The 17,175-nt window shown below is 46.4% G+C and overlaps 3 protein-coding genes across 3 annotated transcripts; all 3 read right to left on the bottom strand.

Moving 5' to 3' along the window:
• Positions 1 to 1,101: 1,101 nt before the first annotated feature.
• LOC124069075 (tripartite motif-containing protein 16-like) lies at positions 1,102 to 3,237 on the bottom strand. Its single transcript, XM_046407804.1, has one exon. It carries the CDS (start codon positions 3,025 to 3,027, stop codon positions 1,339 to 1,341), a length of 1,689 nt encoding a protein of 562 aa, XP_046263760.1. The 5' UTR covers positions 3,028 to 3,237; the 3' UTR covers positions 1,102 to 1,338.
• Positions 3,238 to 4,414: 1,177 nt separating this feature from the next.
• On the bottom strand, positions 4,415 to 6,502 carry LOC124069076 (E3 ubiquitin/ISG15 ligase TRIM25-like). The gene has a single exon (XM_046407805.1). It carries the CDS (start codon positions 6,366 to 6,368, stop codon positions 4,881 to 4,883), a length of 1,488 nt encoding a protein of 495 aa, XP_046263761.1. The 5' UTR covers positions 6,369 to 6,502; the 3' UTR covers positions 4,415 to 4,880.
• A 1,777-nt stretch (positions 6,503 to 8,279) lies between these two features.
• Positions 8,280 to 13,547, bottom strand: ift57 (intraflagellar transport 57 homolog (Chlamydomonas)). The gene is made up of 11 exons (XM_046407806.1): positions 12,995 to 13,547; positions 12,325 to 12,499; positions 12,067 to 12,185; positions 11,301 to 11,391; positions 10,994 to 11,062; positions 10,656 to 10,778; positions 10,364 to 10,435; positions 9,866 to 9,997; positions 9,021 to 9,083; positions 8,644 to 8,710; positions 8,280 to 8,562 (listed from the first exon to the last, which is right to left on the bottom strand). Exons 1-11 carry the CDS (start codon positions 13,147 to 13,149, stop codon positions 8,384 to 8,386), a joined length of 1,245 nt encoding a protein of 414 aa, XP_046263762.1. The 5' UTR covers positions 13,150 to 13,547; the 3' UTR covers positions 8,280 to 8,383.
• Between the last annotated feature and the right edge of the window lie 3,628 nt (positions 13,548 to 17,175).

The raw sequence follows: 17,175 nt of genomic DNA, 5'->3' as shown, positions 1-17,175 counted from the left end.
TTTTTGAACTGTATCTTCCATATCAAAGTTCTGAATGGCAGCTCAATCAGGACCAAACTCAAGTCTTAATCATTGGTAGGCCTGCTGGTGCTCAGAGAGAGAAAAGTAACGTGAACCAGCAGGCGTCTCATTAGGAACATCTGAAGATCACTGCCACAGTGCGGCTGTTTCTCTGTCCATCCAACACAGAAATACTACTTCACACCTTTATTGCCTGCATGATGGACGACTGCAATGCTCTGCTTTTCCAGTCCTTATGAGAAGTGTGACACTTTGAGCTACACTCCTCATAAGAATGAGAAATCACACCCTCACACCCATTCAAGATGTTCAGTTGTCCAAAAAGCTGCAGACGTGGGACAATACGTGCCAGCGGTGTGGGTGTGGCCCAGGCACGTGCAGATAAGGGGGGCTACAGGGGCTCAGGCACCTGCCCTTTTCCTGATGGACATTCAAAGTGCCCTTTTGACAGGGCTGAGGTTGCTAAACTGAGCCCCTGCCCCACCAGAGGTCTCTGCACGTCCCTGGTGTGGCCCGACCAATTGCATCACCACTGGCCATCCACTGGCCTGGGGTGTCAGGGCGCTAACACCCCCTATAGTTTCTAAGCAGTATATAAACAAACTTACATGACTGAAACTCTCTAGACAAGTTTATCATGGTGGTGAAGTGCAGGAGCTGACAGGCCTCGTTCACTGCAGAGACACATGTTGTTTAGATCAGAGCTCAGACTGGCTTCACTTTGAGGAAAGTGAAAGCCTGACAGTCGGCACCAGTGCAACAGGCCTGCTCGTATCAAAGCTGAGTGTGGGGTTTGCTTTTCTTTAGGAACCAAAAGCTTCCATAGTTTGATATCCTGGAATGAACACATGTGCACACATGAGCACATTGCCTGGTCCTTCCCCAAGGGCGAATTTGCCTTGGCAGACCCTACCAGGGGCAAACAACCCCTGACAACGTGGCCCCTAGGATCCTTAGGGCGCACAAACCCTTCTACTGCAATAACGTAGTGGTTTAAACAAGGGATAAAATAGTCTTGTTGCAACAATAACCTTTTTCTTCCATAGTTTGATAACCTGGAATGAAGACAAGAAGAAAAGACTTTGTTCATGTGTGTTTAATCATGATAGAAACGTTCGATTTGTTCACACGTCCCAACAGTGAAGGCTGTTAAATGACTCGTTCAGTGATTTCATGTACAGATTCATTTCAACCACACAATCAGTTTGTTTAAGCAGAATCTCAGCTACGTGAAAGAAAACAATCACTGATCTCCTTATTGATTATCATCATGATGACTTTTATGACCCCTTTGATCTGAATTGAACCCACAGCCCATTAAAGGACTTCATTTTGATTGATTGATTTCAGTTTACAGAACTCAGCAGTGTCTCCACAATAATAAAGTCTAAGTCCAGCATAGAGAGGCTGAGTGAATGTGGTCTGGACTCTGTGGAGGAGAGTCGTGGTTTCAGAGATGCTGTAGAAGCACAGAATACCTGCACTGTGATCCAGGTACACTCCTACTCTGGAGGACGGAGGACCTGAGACAGCAGTTTGGACATTGTTGTACCAAAAACTATAACTCTTTTTGTGACAATAAAATGACCAAGATTTGTTACTGAACCCAAATCTACATTCATGTCCCCTCCCTGATCTGCTGATATTCTTGTATGCGACTGCTACACAAACTGCTCTCCCTCTCCACTCCACCTCCCAGTAACAACGTCCAGTCAGACTCTCTCTGCTCAGGACCTGAGGCCAAAAAGTGAATCTGTCTGGGTGATCAGGATGAGACTGATGTTCCTCCATTCTTGTCACCTTTCTGTTCCCCTCAGATAATAACAGCTGTGTGTGTGCTGTGTTTGGATCCAGTGTGATTTCACATGATTTTAAGAAGTCAGCTCTGGTCTTGTGCTCTGGTCCTGACAGTAAAACATCCACTTCAGCCTCTGAGATGTTTGTCCATGTGTCCCTCAGGACGTCCTGTAGTTTGTCTCTGAGCTCTGACACAGCAGCCCTCACATCCTCAAAGTATCTCAGAGGACGGATGTTGATGCTGGATGAGTGTGTGGACTCACTGAGTGCTGACAGTGAGGGGTAGTTGTGTAGAAACTGGGTGTGATCCTCTGTGTGTGAGAGCTTCTTCAGCTCAGCGTCTTTCCTCTTCAGCTCAGTGATCTCCTGCTCCAGCTTCTCCTGAAGCTCCAAGACTCGACTCACTTCAGTTTGCTGCTGGGATCTGACCTGCTGCTTCACATCAGAGCTTCTTTTCTCCATGAGACGGATCAGCTGAGTGAAGATCTTCTCACTGTCCTCCACTGCTTTATCAGCAGAGTGAATGATGGCCTCCACCTCCTGTTGAAGCACCTTCAGGTCTTTCTGTCTGTCCTGGATTCTCTGCTGGATGTTTTGTAGACTCACCTCGACTTCTCTCTGCCTCTCAGTCCTTTCTGCTGCAGCTGACACTGTGTCGTGGCCTTTATGTTCATCCACAGGGCAGAGATAACAGATACACTGCTGATCAGTACGGCAGAACATCTTCATCACCTCATTATGACGAGAGCACATGTTCTCCTGGAGCTTCTCAGTGGGCTCCACCAGCTTGTGTTTCTTAAACTGAGCCACATCATAGTGAGGCTGGAGGTGTTTCTCACAGTAAGAGACCAGACAGACCAGACAGGACTTGAGGGCTTTCAGTTTTCTCCCAGTGCAGACATCACAGGCCACATCTTCAGGTCCAGCATAGCAGGAATCAGCAGGAGCAGCTTGGAGTCCAGTCTTCTTCAGCTCCTCCACTAAATCTGCTAACATGGTGTTTTTCATCAGGACAGGCCTCGGTGTGAAGGTCTGCCTACACTGAGGGCAGCTGTGGATTCTCCTCTTATCCTCTTCATCCCAGTGGGTTTTAATACAGTTCATGCAGTAGTTGTGTCCACAGGGAATTGTCACCGGATCCTTCAGTAGATCCAGACAGATCGAGCAACAGAAGGTTTCGTGGTCCAGCTGAACTCCTTTTTGCGCCATTTCACCTCTCAGTGACAACAACTGTCTGACCTTCACTTCATCAAAAGTGAAACCAGTCTGAGCTCTGATCTAAACAACATGTGTCTCTGCAGTGAATGAGGCCTGTCAGCTCCTGCACTTCACCACCATGTTGGTTCCACCCATCTTCAAACTGTAGATCTGAAGGGGAGGGAACAGGAAACATGTGGACAGAGAGGAGCTGACTGTGTTTGAGAGCAGGAAGAAGGAGGAGGGTTCATTGAGCTTTGGTTCATTTCAGGAAGAGAAGCAGCTCTTTGAATCTGAACGTTATCTCCTCATTTAGAAAGACCTCAGTCAAAACCTGCTTCACAATTGAAAACATTTTAGCTGTAAAATACGTCTCAGCTCCTGAGGCTTTGGAGATTCACCGACTCTTTCTCAAATGCTGTTCAGTCATATTTCACTGATGAGAAGACAGCTAACAGACAACAGGAAGTTAAAAGTCTACACTGTCATGGACCACCTAAAACGCTGTCTAATCTCCTTCTCACGTTGTTGAAGTTGTAAAAAAGGAAGGCAAACCAAAGTCCAGCCTCCAGTCAGTGAGAATCATAAGCCAAACAGTCTCTAATGAAGGCAGCAACTCTGAACACAGGTGTGTCACAAGGTGCCATATATACAGGTTTTATCAGCCTGTAAACATGTTCTGAAATGAGCACCAATACGTCCCTGGTTAGGAGGCCGAGGACGCCCCCTTGTGGTGTTAATCAGTTTTCACGTTTCAGTTGTTCACCTACAGGAAGACATGGAAACTCCACAAAGCCTTTGGCAACTCCAAGCAACATCAGTAAAGACATATTTAAATGTATGTAATATCACACTGTGTCAGCTTGTCCATAGACATCACAGCCTGCAACACTGGTGCTGCATTCAGGTCACAGGGGAAAGATGGTACAGAAGAGTTTCTGCGTTACAGACAGTATTCACCACAGTTCTCAGGCTGTAAGAAGTGTTTGTGAATGTGAAAATGCCTTTGACTTCGTGAATTCTGATGAAACAACATAGAAATACTTGTAACCAAATGTGAACAATCACACAGAGGGAGGAGTTTGAGATGGATAAAAGCATGGCTCCAGGGCAGGGCACTGAAAACCCTACAAGCATAGGACATTTGTCACTGTTTTTCTTCATAGAGGCCTTTGTGAACCGCACATTGCCTGGTCCTTCCCCAAGGGCGAATCTGCCTTGGCAGACCCTACCAGGGGCAAACAACCCCTGACAACGTGGCCCCTAGGATCCTTAGGGCGCTCAAACCCTTCTACTGCAATAACGTAGTGGTTTAAACAAGGGATAAAATAGTCTTGTTGTAACAATAACCTTTTTCTTTCATAGTTTGATAACCTGGAATCAAGACAAGAAGAAAAGACTTTGTTCATGTGTGTTTATTCATGATAGAAATGTTCGATTTGTTCACACGTCCCAACAGTGAAGGCTGTTAAATGACTCGTTCAGTGATTTCATGTACAGATTCATTTCAACCACACAATCAGTTTGTTTAAGCAGAATCTCAGCTATGTGAAAGAAAATAATCAGAGATCTCCTTATTGATTGTAATTATTATTGATTTTGATAATTACACTTCTATAATACCCCACAGTACCTCATTTCTACATCAATTTAGACAGCAAGAACATTTCTTCTCCTTGCTACAGAAACTCAAACCTTTACAGAACAAGTGAGAAGGTGTCAAAGTTCCGCCCACAATGTTTGACTGACAGCTGATCTCAGTGCAGTGAAGAGACGCCACAACAATCTCAGCAACAAACATGAAGACAAAATGAGTTGAAGAATTAAAACAGAATTGAACCCACAGCCCATTAAATGACTTCTGTCTATTTCAGTTTACAGAACTCAGCAGTGTCTTGACGATAATAAAGTCTAAGTCCAGCATAGAGAGGCTGAGTGAATGTGGTCTGGACTCTGTGGAGGAGAGTCATGGTTTCAGAGATGCTGTAGAAGCACAGAATACCTGCACTGTGATCCAGGTACACTCCTACTCTGGAGGACGGAGGACCTGAGACAGCAGTTTGGACATTGTTGTACCAAAAATTATACCTTTTTTTGTCACAATATAATGACCAAGATTTATTATTTCGTCCAAATCCACATTCATTCCAGCCGCCCAATCTGCTGATATTCTTGTATGCGACTGCTACACGAACTCCGCTCCCTCTCCACTCCACCTCCCAGTAACAACGTCCAGTCAGACTCTCTCTGCTCAGGACCTGAGGATACCAGCCAGTGAATCTGTCTGGGTGATCAGACTGATACGTTCTCATTACTGTTGCTTTTCTGTTCCCCTCAGATAATAACAGCCATGTGTGTGCTGTGTTTGGATCCAGTGTGATTTCACGTGAATATTTTAAGAAGTCAGCTCTGGTCTTGGGCTCTGGTTGTGGCAGTAAAACATCCACTTCAGCCAGTGAGACGTTTGTCCATGTGTCCCTCAGGACGTCCTGTAGTTTGTCTCTGAGCTCTGACACAGCAGCCGTCACATCCTCAAAGTATCTCAGAGGACGGATGTTGATGCTGGATGAGTGTGTGGACTCACTGAGTGCTGACAGTGAGGGGTAGTTGTGTAGAAACTGGGTGTGATCCTCTGTGTGTGAGAGCTTCTTCAGCTCAGCGTCTTTCCTCTTCAGCTCAGTGATCTCCTGCTCCAGCTTCTCCTGAAGCTCCAAGACTCGACTCACTTCAGTTTGCTGCTGGAATCTGAGCTGCTGCTTCACATCAGAGCTTCTTTTCTCCATGAGACGGATCAGCTGAGTGAAGATCTTCTCACTGTCCTCCACTGCTTTATCAGCAGAGCGACTGATGGCCTCCACCTCCTGTTGAAGCACCTTTTCTTTCTGTCTGTCCTGGATTCTCTGCTGGATGTTTTGTAGACTCACCTCGACTTCTCTCTGCCTCTCAGTCCTTTCTGCTGCAGCTGACACTGTGTTGTGGCCTTTATGTTCATCCAAAGGGCAGAGATAACAGATACACTGCTGATCAGTACGGCAGAACATCTTCATCACCACATTATGGCGAGAGCACATGTTCTCCTGAGAACCATGAGCTTGAAGTCCAGTCTTCTTCTTCAGCTCCTCCACTAAATCTGCTAACATGGTGTTTTTCATCAGGACAGGCCTCGGTGTGAAGGTCTGCAAACACTGAGGGCAGCTGTGGATTCTCCTCTCATCCTCTTCATCCCAGTGGGTTTTAATACAGTTCATGCAGTAGTTGTGTCCACAGGGAATCGTCACCGGCTCCTTCAGTAGAACCAGACAGATCGAACAACAGAATTTTCGTTGATCCAGTGGATTTTCTTGCTGCGCCATTGCAGTTCTCAGTCAGTGTCAAATAGTTTCACTTTCTCTGAACAGACAGAATCAATTCTCCCTCTGCTGTCGTTCACTTGCTGCACTGAATGAGGTCTATCAGCCCTCACATCTACAGATCTGTAAAGGGGAGGAGCAAGGAAATATCTTGAAAGGGTGGAGCTTGTGTTCGAGAGAAGAAAAGATGATTTCAGGTTTCACTGCATTCCACAGAGAAGATGTTTGCGTTCTGTCACTTACAACAAACAGTGACAACTGTTGGACTTCAAAATATGATACTCAGATCATAATTTAATGTCATGTTTTTCACAATTTCTTGCAGTAATGATCAAGTGAATAAAAAACTGTGCTGGGTTCCCTACAGCTGTTTCCTCCCACAATCCCAAACACTTGTAGGTTTGCTTAACTGGTGACTCTAAATTGCTTGTAGGTGTGAATGTGGGTGTGACTGTTTGTTTTTCTCTGTATGTCAGCACAGGGCCTCTCACCTGGGACAGGCAACAGCCCCAACACAACCCTGTGAAAGATAAGTGACGATGGGTTAAATTGGCTAAAACATTCATCCATCCTTGGTGAAATATTTTGGTAAGAACACAGCCTTCACGTCAGTGTGACCGTGAAGTTCTTGGAAACAGTCAACATTCTGTCTTCCTGATCATGGTGTGCTTGCTCTCACTGGAAAGCTAGCTATTTTCTAGCAATATTCAACATGTTATTGACAAAATGACCCCATGTTTTCAAACCAGTATATCATTCATATGCTGTACAAACAGGCCATCTTTCATCACGTTTCTCACAATCCATATAATAACTTGTGGATGGAACAAACGTGACATCATCTGTAGATTTGGCTCAGGTTAGCAGTGTTCACGTTGTAGACTGCATAATAAATAAACCCACACAGAAAGTGAAGCAAAGCGATCTTTACGTGGGATCATGTTTATTCACCCAAAAAGCCATATTCGCTTACTGTATATTACATGAAAGATAGTGAGCAATAGCAGATACTGAGGGTGTGGGTGTTTGTGTTCAGTTCAGCCTCTGACTGGACTCAGAACTCACCAGACACTTTGTTTCTTTTATCCCCTCTCTTTTCCAGTCTCTTCTCTATGTCCATGAAGTAAAGTACATTTCCCTCCATTCATCAGTCAAATAAGCGAGAATCACAGTTACATTCTTAATCCCAAAGGTTTTAAATAGGGCGGGGCAAGTTAACGCGGCAGCTTATTAGGGCTGGGAAAGTTAACGCGTTATTATTGCATTAACGCATCAATTAATGAACGCCCACAATCAATCGTGCATCAAGTGAGCAAGTGAGCAACGGTTACTTAGCTAGTGAGCAATGGACTTTAAAAATAATTATAATAATAAAAGAAACTGCGTTAATGCGCGACAAAACAACTGTCAGCACCAACCAACCAATGCCCAGCCCTAGTTTTAAAATAAACTTTGTGCTCTCCTGGACTTCCGATGTTTATACCTCCAGAAGCTCCAGGTTCTGTCCACAAGAACTCACCAGTTCCATGTCGCCCATTTAACAGAGTCACTTGTTAATCTGAAACACCAGTGTCCCTCCCTCCACTCAGGTATATTAGTACAATTAACCGCACACCAAAATGTTAATTAACTGATATTTGTATGAAAATTTCTCCATAGGACACCAACACCACAAACACAGCTGAGAGGTTAAGTTCATTGAGTCGAATTAGCTGAGATGAAGCCTAACAGGCAGCTAATGGCTACCTGTCACTCTAAGTGAATTGTAAACAGGAGGGCTTACTGACTTTTGGAGCCAGCCTCAAGAGGCCATTTGAGGAATTGCAGTTTTGAGAACTACCACATTGGCTTCATTTTTCAGCCCCCCAGCCAAGTGGTCTGTCAGGTTAAATAACTTTTTTCACTTTCATGACGTACAAAAACAGAAATTATCAGCAAAATTTATTTTATCTTCATATACACAAATAAATTAAACCGTAAATGAAAAATGAGTCATGAGTGATATTTAGGATAAAGCGTTAAATTGACAAAGTGTTTAACTCGGGGATGTTGGTGGCGTGCATGTCGCGTGTCATGTTGGACTTCTCTTTGAGTTTGGCCTGCAGCAGCGTGTGTTCGACGACACCAATCCTCACATCCATCTGAACGATCTCCTGCTTCAGCTTGGTCAAACTCTGCTTGATCTTCACCACCGGAGCTGCGAGAGAAACACGCTCACAGACGGTCAGTACCAAACACAGACACACCAAACAGCTAACATTTCAGTCATCAGTCTCACCTCCATCAGACATACTGCTGCCTTTCTCCTCCATCTCCTGCTTCACCTTCTCCAGCTCCTCACTGATCTGGAACACACACACAGCCAGTCACCATTTGTTTATTCTGGCGACGTGTTGATTCTCAGCCTGTTCACAATTACTGATAAAATGTTTAATCTCTCAGTTAAAAACAAAAGATCATCAACAAAAGACAGAAGCTTTACCTAAAGCTTTTAGACACTTTAAGAAGTTTACCCAACAACTGAGAACCGATGAAAAAAGTGGAAAAACCCAAGAAACTCAAACTCTCAACAAATTTGAACTTCTAAGTCTTGGAGATCTTTCTCCATGTGGACACGACTGCAGAGTGATACAACTGAAAGATGCATTCACTGACCTCAGCCAGGACTCTGGTCCTCTCTGTCACACCTCCACTGGCCTGCTGGTAGCACTCCTTCGCCTGGTGGAGAACATATGTCTTCAACAAACTGATTCAGATTTACAAAGCACATATGAAAGAGGTGATGGCAAAAGCATGAAATCTAAACCTGTAACAGAACAGAACAATCTGAGATCCTAAAATCTAAAATTTACAAGAATAAACCCAAATCAGTCAGTTGTTTTCTTCTACTCGGGCCCAACATTACAGAATTCCTTTATTTATCCCCGAAGGGAAATTCTTTAACAATATTAATTCTTTACAATAATGTCTCTTATCTAATGTCTCAATAATGCCTCTGACTGTATGATGATTAATCAGGTTAAATCACGAGAATTTCTAAGTACAGTTTATTCAGGTTAAAGTGAAGCGATGTTGTTCCTCAACTCCTCTGCAAAAACTTTTTAAATAGTTTTTTGCTAGTATATTTATGTCAGAGAATATCTGAGTTTCCTCTGTCTACCTACAGTGCAGTGTCTACCTTATCTGACATCACAATCTAGTGACAGATAAAAGAGGAGTGTGGAAGACAAGATAAAGACAAGAAAAATGTTTGCAATGCGGCGCCATCAAGCCTCCCTGGTTTTGTTGGCCACCGCAGTGTTAGATGTGACTGTTAACGTTTCCTTAAGCTTTCATGCAAACGAGGGCTGAGCGAGCACACGGTTGAAACGAGCATCCGGTACAGATAATATGCTTTCTATGAGAATCATCTGAGTACAATGGCGGTATATGTACTCATGATGAAAGACAGTCCTTTTGTGTTGCTGACTGAAGCAAGCATCAGGTGTGACTTTGTTTACCTCACTGAGTTTGGCCTGAGCGCTGCGGTACTCTTGGATCAGATGCTCCAGCTGGTTGTTGATGTATTTCTCTCTGCTGCTCACCTTCTCAAGGGTCTTACCGATGTCCTCTTGCAGTCTGTCCAGGTAGCTCTGCAGAGACGGGCACACAAAGATGGCGTCAAGACACAGAAGTGGACATTATGAAAGGTTTCAGCAACTCAATCCTGCTGTCACTTTCATTTCCCCAAATGACAAGAGTGTTGTGAAGTGAAAATAAGTCAAATAATATTTGCTGCTGCGTACTGATAGTTTCATAAGAGGCAGTTTTGGAGTATCTTGCCATGTCAGTGAGGTACACAGACTGAAAGTTAAGTGTTAAAAAGTGTGCAGAGCATAATGAATGTAGATTGTTCTCTGTAATTAAAAAAATCAAACAGCAGGTGGAGCCACACACACAAACACATCAGCTGACGAGTCATCACTGCGGTTATTACTGAACCAGGTCAGTGAACGCACCTTGGCCTCTTTGAGTGAGGACTTGATGCCGTCTTGGTGTTGATGCATCTGGTCCACGTGGATCCTCCAGTCCTGCACAACAGAGAGCATGCTGGGAAACAGCTTGTCATCATGTCCACAAATGTTCTTTCATCTTACTGCCAGATCCATAATGTTTATCACTATACTGCAGTAGTAAGTATTTGCCGTAGTCAAGTAGTAAAAGTTTACAATAATCTGCTTTGTGACAGAACTAACGGTGTCAGAGTGTTGCCTTCAGGGACCACTGAGACATCAAAATGATGTCTAATACCTTGTTGTCCGTCCTGATGGTGACTTTGAGTTGTGGCAGGACTCTCTCCACCTCCAGGTTCCACTCCGCCGTATCAACCGTCGACTCCAGAATGTCTTCTGGTTTGGAGGATGACTCTGCTTCCTGTCAGAGAAAACAACAACACGAATAGTTTCATCATTTCATGAGGAAGAATTCAAATCTCCAGACATGGAGGGCGTTCAACATCCTGTTTCAGGCTGGCTCAAAGGGAAGCCGTCAGTCACGTGTGTCACGTGTGCAGGCAACATGAAGAAAAGTATTTATTCATCAGGTAATCTCAGAGCCTTTAAATGCATCACATTTCAAGGTGAGCTCACAGTGCGAGTGGTTTGTAACTTCAGAGCCTCCAGGTCCATCACGTTCTCCTCCTCATCATCAGGCTCCTCCTGAGAACACAAACACACACGCATTAATTTGCTTTCTTTTAGAGTTTGCATCTGTTGCATCCGTTGGACACCCGTTGACCTGGTTTCAGGTTGTGTTTTGATAGCTGCTACAGAAACTGTTAACCAGCAGTCACCTGTTGAGTCACAAAATGTCTCTAAAAAGTTACAAACAGCGTTTCTCATAATAAAACAGAGTAGTTCAGCTGGATGTGATTGGGAAAACGTTTGGGACACGTACGATCATCTCCTCCTCTACTTTGCTGAGCGTGAGCTCTGTGTTGTCCTCTGTCACAAACTCTTCTTCTGTGGTTTCTGTTGTGTAGCTTGGTCTGGAGGAAAGAAGGAAAAGGGACGGAAAGTCAAAAGGCACAATCAGTTTCTCCTCAAAGAAAGGCAGACACTCTGCATGCCCCTGCTCCCTTCCCTATGTGACCCTGTAGGTTAAAGCCTCCCTGTGGAGGTTCAGACCCTGAGCAGTTATGCAGCTGTGTTCTGTTTATTTCATGTACTCATGGATGATGTGACACAACATTTAATACACAACTTTGAAAATATTTTGTGAGCAAGGAAATCTTGTAAAGGCGTCACACGAAGGCAGTCATCAATTCAAAAAGTCGACAAAGGTTATCATAATGTAGCCTGAAATGGAGTCGGGTAGGTTTCTGGTTTGTCCAGTCCAACCTACGAACTAACCAGATTAACCAGATTTGTTTTGGTAATTGTCCTGATGGATTCATGAGCTGAATGGGAGCATCTGCTGAAATAAGTCTGACACCTCGTGGTAAAAAAATCATATCCCAGTCTGTTTGACTTCATTTCAAAACGGGTTGTACAGCAGCCCAACCTCAGTCTATAGGTACTTCATTAAGCACAAATCCAGCTTCATAGTCAAAGCCTCTGAGAAGGAACCCACAACAGAATAAAAACAAATGAGAGCTCAAGAGTAAGACAGGAAGGGTTAGATGAGTCTTAGAGAGGTGAGAAGAAGAGAAATGTTTGCAAACCTTCTGATGATGAAACCCCTCCTCTTCAGAGCCTCCTCAGCCAGTCGGTCCAACACAAAGCAGACGTGTTCGCCTGAACCGGATTTCAGTTTGGAGGGCGGGAAGTCCACTTTAACACCCTGACCAACATGGCAATGCATCAAATAAGTCCCGCATACTCTCAAATCTCTGAGTTCTCACTAACAGCAGCTAACAATCAGGATCATTACAGACACCCTGAGTGCCATCAGACAGAACTGAGGGTTCAGCATCACTCACAAAAGCCCTGAGCTCGGCCAGGATGTTGGACACGGTGGCGTTGGGCTCGTCATACTCCTGAGGCTCTGTGAACGGCCTCCCTGCCCTGTTGATGAGCCACGCTGCGATGATGGTGAACATGTAGAACTGCTCGCCCGGGTTGGACGTCAGGTGTGGACTGGAGACTAAGTAATGTCTGACAGGGGAAAACAGAGAAGAGATCGTCAGGAGGTGACAGGAAGGACAAATCTCATTCCTCCCAACATGGTCATTCTGAGCCTCTTAATCAAATCGTAGATGAATCATTTCAGGAATTTTAACAGCAAAAAAGTCAAGCATTTTCTGGTTCCAGCTTATTAAATGTCAGGACGTGCTGTTTGTTTGTGTCATGACTGTAAATGCAGAGTCTTTGTTTTTCGGACTGATGGTTGGACAAAAGAAGCAACTTGAGAGGCCACTAATGTTAAATCTCAGCACTTACAGAACCACAACTGAAATTAGGGAATTGTGACAAATAATTTCGACCCTGCAATGTACGAGTTTTCACTCATCAGGCATTGGTATTAATCTGCTCGAGCTGGGAACATATGGAGGACTCTTGAAGTGACGTTAGTAAAAATAATATCACACGCCTTTGAGAGCCGAAAGCTTCAGCTAGTTAGTGATTTGTCAGTGCGAAGTTATTTCTCACCTGGACAGATTTTTCATGTTGTGTTTGGCCAGTACTTCCTCCTCAAAATTTAGCATCTTCAACTTTTCCAGCAAACTTTCCATCACTACAAACACTTGATGAGCTGCTCCGGGACTGCGGTCCTCTTCACCCCCACGTCTGCCGTCTTCCGCCATGATCTGCAGTTTACCAGCTAAAAATCACACACCTAAATGTTTATACGACGCGCCACCACACCACCTCTCAGCGCACGCCAGCCCCGTTAGCTGTGAGCCACGGTTTGTTTAGCCTCCTCTCTGTTGTCAGGCAACCGAGAGCTAACGCCAGCAGGTAGCGACGAAGCTAACATTAGCTGACAACGAAGTCACTTTTCAAACCTCGATTCGTGCTCGTCGTTCATCATTAAGTCAACATTTTCATCCGTCTAAAGGATGTCTTCACGCCAGGAACTCAAAAATGAGACATTACTGAGGACTTAGCAGCACTCAAATCATCTGACGCAACTAGGTGCTAGCACTGTTAGCTAAACTGTCAACAGCGGCGTCAAGATTTCCCGTTCCTTCAGAATAAAGGTCTTCCGGTTGTTGCTTTACCGCCAAAGATTTCAGATTAAAAGAACGTTAACAATAATACAATTTCAACAATGAGTGATGTGATAAATGATACATGTTAGTCAATTATTTTAGGGGTGCTTTTTGAGCTCTTGAAAGCTTTTTTTTTGTGTACATTGCTGCAGATGAAACTGACCAACAGTATCTAAAGTAGTTAAAATGAGCTCAACCTTCAGAAGTAAAAAATGCAGTAAACCTGCTAGTAATGCAGCAGTAACACTGACAAGGAATATTTTACTGCCAATACTTACAGAGTACACAGGACCTTTACTTGTACTGGAGTATTTTCATAATGTGACATTAGTACTTTCACTGAATAAAGGATCTGAATCCTGCTTCCACCACTGTTCATGTCCGTGTCAAGTGTGTGTGAGCGTGTGTGTGTGTGTGAATAATTCATATCTCCATCCCCATGTGGTGCAGCAGGCAGTGAAGGGAGGGGTGTGTTTGTTTAATCTGCATGCTGCTCCCTGCCTGTCTGTGAGCACACAGGTGGAGCTCCCTGGTGACTGTGTTTGATTGGCAGGCCTGCTGACTGCATGCTGCAGAGCCGATGACGCTCAGCGAGCCGCAGAGCTGCTTCACCGACAGCCTTGACTCACATGAACTGAGAAATGAATTCACAGGAACACAACAGTGAAATGCAGGTGTGATTCAGACAAGGTGAATGTGTTTGTTTACCGTCTTCCCCAGAGGCTGATGGATATCAGTTTCAGTGTCCAGCTGCGTAAAAAACAGAAACTTGACTTCAGAAGGTGTACTTTTGTATTTTCCAGTTTCCAGCTTGTGAAACTTAGCAAACTCGCCGCTTGCATTTTATCTCCCAGCTGAAACTACAGGGCCTCTAGTGGTGCAAAGTCATATTACAGACAGGTGGGGCCGCGGCTAGCTGGTTAGCATGCTAACTGCAGTAGACAGCTCTGCTATACGACCCAGAGACGTCTCTGACGTATTGTCAACACTGTTGTTTCTTCACATTCTGGTGAATAAGTTTGTTCATTTCTTTGAACGTTCCAAAGTAAAATTATGGCCACATTTTAAAAATTGCATATTTAAAAATGAATTTTACTCTTTGATGCATTGCTTCACAGTTAGCTTTAAGCTAATTTTCATCATGTGGTCTTTAAGCTTATAAATAAATAAATGAAATGAAATCTGTCATGCCTGGTGGTTTTCTGTCATGCCTGGTGTTTTTGTTATGCTTTGTCTTTTGATTTTTGTCCATGTGTCATGTTCCATGTTGTCTTGTGCTTCCATGTATTATGTTCAAGGTTTTTGTCATGTCCTGTTTTATTTTGAAAGTGTCTCTTCCCCTGTGTGCCCTGTTTTCATGTAGCTTTGCTTTTAGTTTTCCTGATTGCTTTCTCCCTCCTGATGTGTGTCACCTGTGTCTCGTTGTCTTGTCTATTTAGTCCTTGTCTTCCCAGTCACTGTTGTCAGAGCGTCTGTATTTTTTCCCTCCATGCCATGCCAGGATCTACAGTTTTGTCTATGCCATGCCTGGGATCTTTTTTGCCTTGCCTTGCCTTGCCTTGCCATGCCATGCCATGATTTTGCCACAGTAAGTGTGTTTTTGTGTTTTGCTAAGTTTAATTAAAGACAATTGTTTTTGGCCCTCCACCACGCCTGCCTGCCTGCTCCTCTTTTGACTCTGCATCGGGGTTCAGCTAATTTCTGCGTCGACGACGCCGACTATTCGTGACAGAACGCTCTGACCACAATGAACCCCGCAGAGTCACCGTTTTGGGGCACCAGACTGGCAATCAGGCCCCCTCCCAGTCTGGGCCACCTCTGGAAGGTGCATATGTATCGCTTGAGGTCCAGGGGAGGTCTGCACCCAGCGACTGGCTTCCCACAGCCGGTGCAGACTCCGCAGACTGAGCCGCCTGCCGTCACGGAGGTCACAGTTCCTGTCCCTGTTCCTGCTCCGCGGACCAGGCCACCTGCCGCCGCGGAGGTCACAGTTCCTGTCCCTGCTCCGCGGACCAGGCCGCCTGCCGCCGTGGAGGTCTTCGTTCCTGTCCCTGCTCCGCGAACCAGGCCGCCTGCCGCCGCGGAGGTTTTCGTTCCTGTCCCTGCTCCGCGAACCAGGCTGCCTGCCCCCGCGGAGGTCTTCGTTCCTGTCCCTGCTCCGCAAACCAGGCCGCCTGCCGCCGCGGAGGTCACAGTCCCTGTCCCTGCTCCGCGGACCAGGCCGCCTGCCGCCGCGGAGGTCTCCGTTCCTGTACCTGTTCCTGCTCCGCGGACCAGGCCGCTTGCCGCCGCGGAGGTCACAGTTCCTGTCCCTGCTCCGCGAACCAGGCCGCCTGCCGCCGCGGAGGTCACAGTTCCTGTACCTGTTCCTGCTCCGCGGACCAGGCCGCTTGCCGCCGCGGAGGTCACAGTTCCTGTCCCTGCTCCGCGAACCAGGCCGCCTGCCGCCGCGGAGGTCTTCGTTCCTGTCCCTGCTCCGCGAACCAGGCCGCCTGCCGCCGCGGAGGTTTTCGTTCCTGTCCCTGCTCCGCGAACCAGGCTGCCTGCCCCCGCGGAGGTCTTCGTTCCTGTCCCCGCTCCGCAAACCAGGCCGCCTGCCGCCGCGGAGGTCAAAGTCCCTGTCCCTGCTCCGCGGACCAGGCCGCCTGCCGCCGCGGAGGTCTCCGTTCCTGTACCTGCTCCGCGGACCAGGCCGCCTGCCGCCGCGGAGGTTTTCGATCCTGTCCCTGTTCCTGCTCCGCGGACTGAGCCGCCTGCCGCCGCGGAGGTTTTCGTTCCTGTCCCTGCTCCGCGGACCAGGCCGCCTGCCGCCGCGGAGGTCTTTGTCCCTGTTCCTGCTCCACGGACCAGGCCACCCGCCGTCTCAGGACTCCAAGCTTCAGCTGATGGACCGCAGCCCACTGTTCCAGGGCTGGGTCTGTCTGCCTTCACACCTCGTCTCGCCAAGTCTCCAAGTCTCGTCAGGTCACCACGTCATGCCGCCAAGTCTCCTCGTCAGGTCCCCAGCTCTCCACGTCTCGTCAGGTCTCCACGTCAGGTCACCAAGTCTCCACGTCTCGTCAGGTCTCCACGTCAGGTCACCAAGTCTCCACGTCTCGTCAGGTCTCCACGTCAGGTCACCAAGTCTCCACGTCTTGTCAGGTTTCCACGTCAGGTCACCGGATCTCCTCGTCACATCAGGTTGCCACAGAGGCGGCTTTTGGATCGGCCATTGGCCCTGACCCAGCATTCAGGCAGACCGCCAGAGGCCTCGTGTTGGGTCTTGGCCCAGCATTTGGGCAGACCTCCTGACACGTCACACCCCACCTGGGTGTTGAACTGGGGCCGCCCGCCCGAGATTGCAGGTTGGGCCACTGCCCTACACCAGGGCTGAATCCCTGCCTATGTTTTTTCTTTGGTTTTTCCCCTCCTCCAGCCACCCAGCTTGTGTTAGACCTGCATTTTCTTTTTTGAAGGGACATCTGGGATCTGTCCCTTAAGGGGGGGGTTCTGTCATGCCTGGTGGTTTTCTGTCATGCCTGGTGTTTTTGTTATGCTTTGTCTTTTGATTTTTGTCCATGTGTCATGTTCCATGTTGTCTTGTGCTTCCATGTATTATGTTCAAGGTTTTTGTCATGT

Source organism: Scatophagus argus, chromosome 13 (assembly GCF_020382885.2).
Source record: "Scatophagus argus isolate fScaArg1 chromosome 13, fScaArg1.pri, whole genome shotgun sequence".
Lineage (NCBI taxonomy): Eukaryota > Metazoa > Chordata > Actinopteri > Scatophagidae > Scatophagus > Scatophagus argus.
Note: the sequence above shows the minus strand (reverse complement) of the source record. Positions and strands in the feature narration are given on the sequence as shown.

Coding starts and splice junctions, on each gene's coding strand:
- LOC124069076 (XM_046407805.1), bottom strand. CDS start 6,368: ATGGCGCAGCAAGAAAATCCACTGGATCAACGAAAATTCTGTTGTTCG.
- ift57 (XM_046407806.1), bottom strand. CDS start 13,149: ATGGCGGAAGACGGCAGACGTGGGGGTGAAGAGGACCGCAGTCCCGGA. Junction 11,392..12,066: donor AGGGGTTTCATCATCAGAAG/GTTTGCAAACAT, acceptor TCTTTCCTCCAG/ACCAAGCTACACAACAGAAA. Junction 8,563..8,643: donor CAGCAGTATGTCTGATGGAG/GTGAGACTGATG, acceptor TTTCTCTCGCAG/CTCCGGTGGTGAAGATCAAG.
- LOC124069075 (XM_046407804.1), bottom strand. CDS start 3,027: ATGGCGCAAAAAGGAGTTCAGCTGGACCACGAAACCTTCTGTTGCTCG.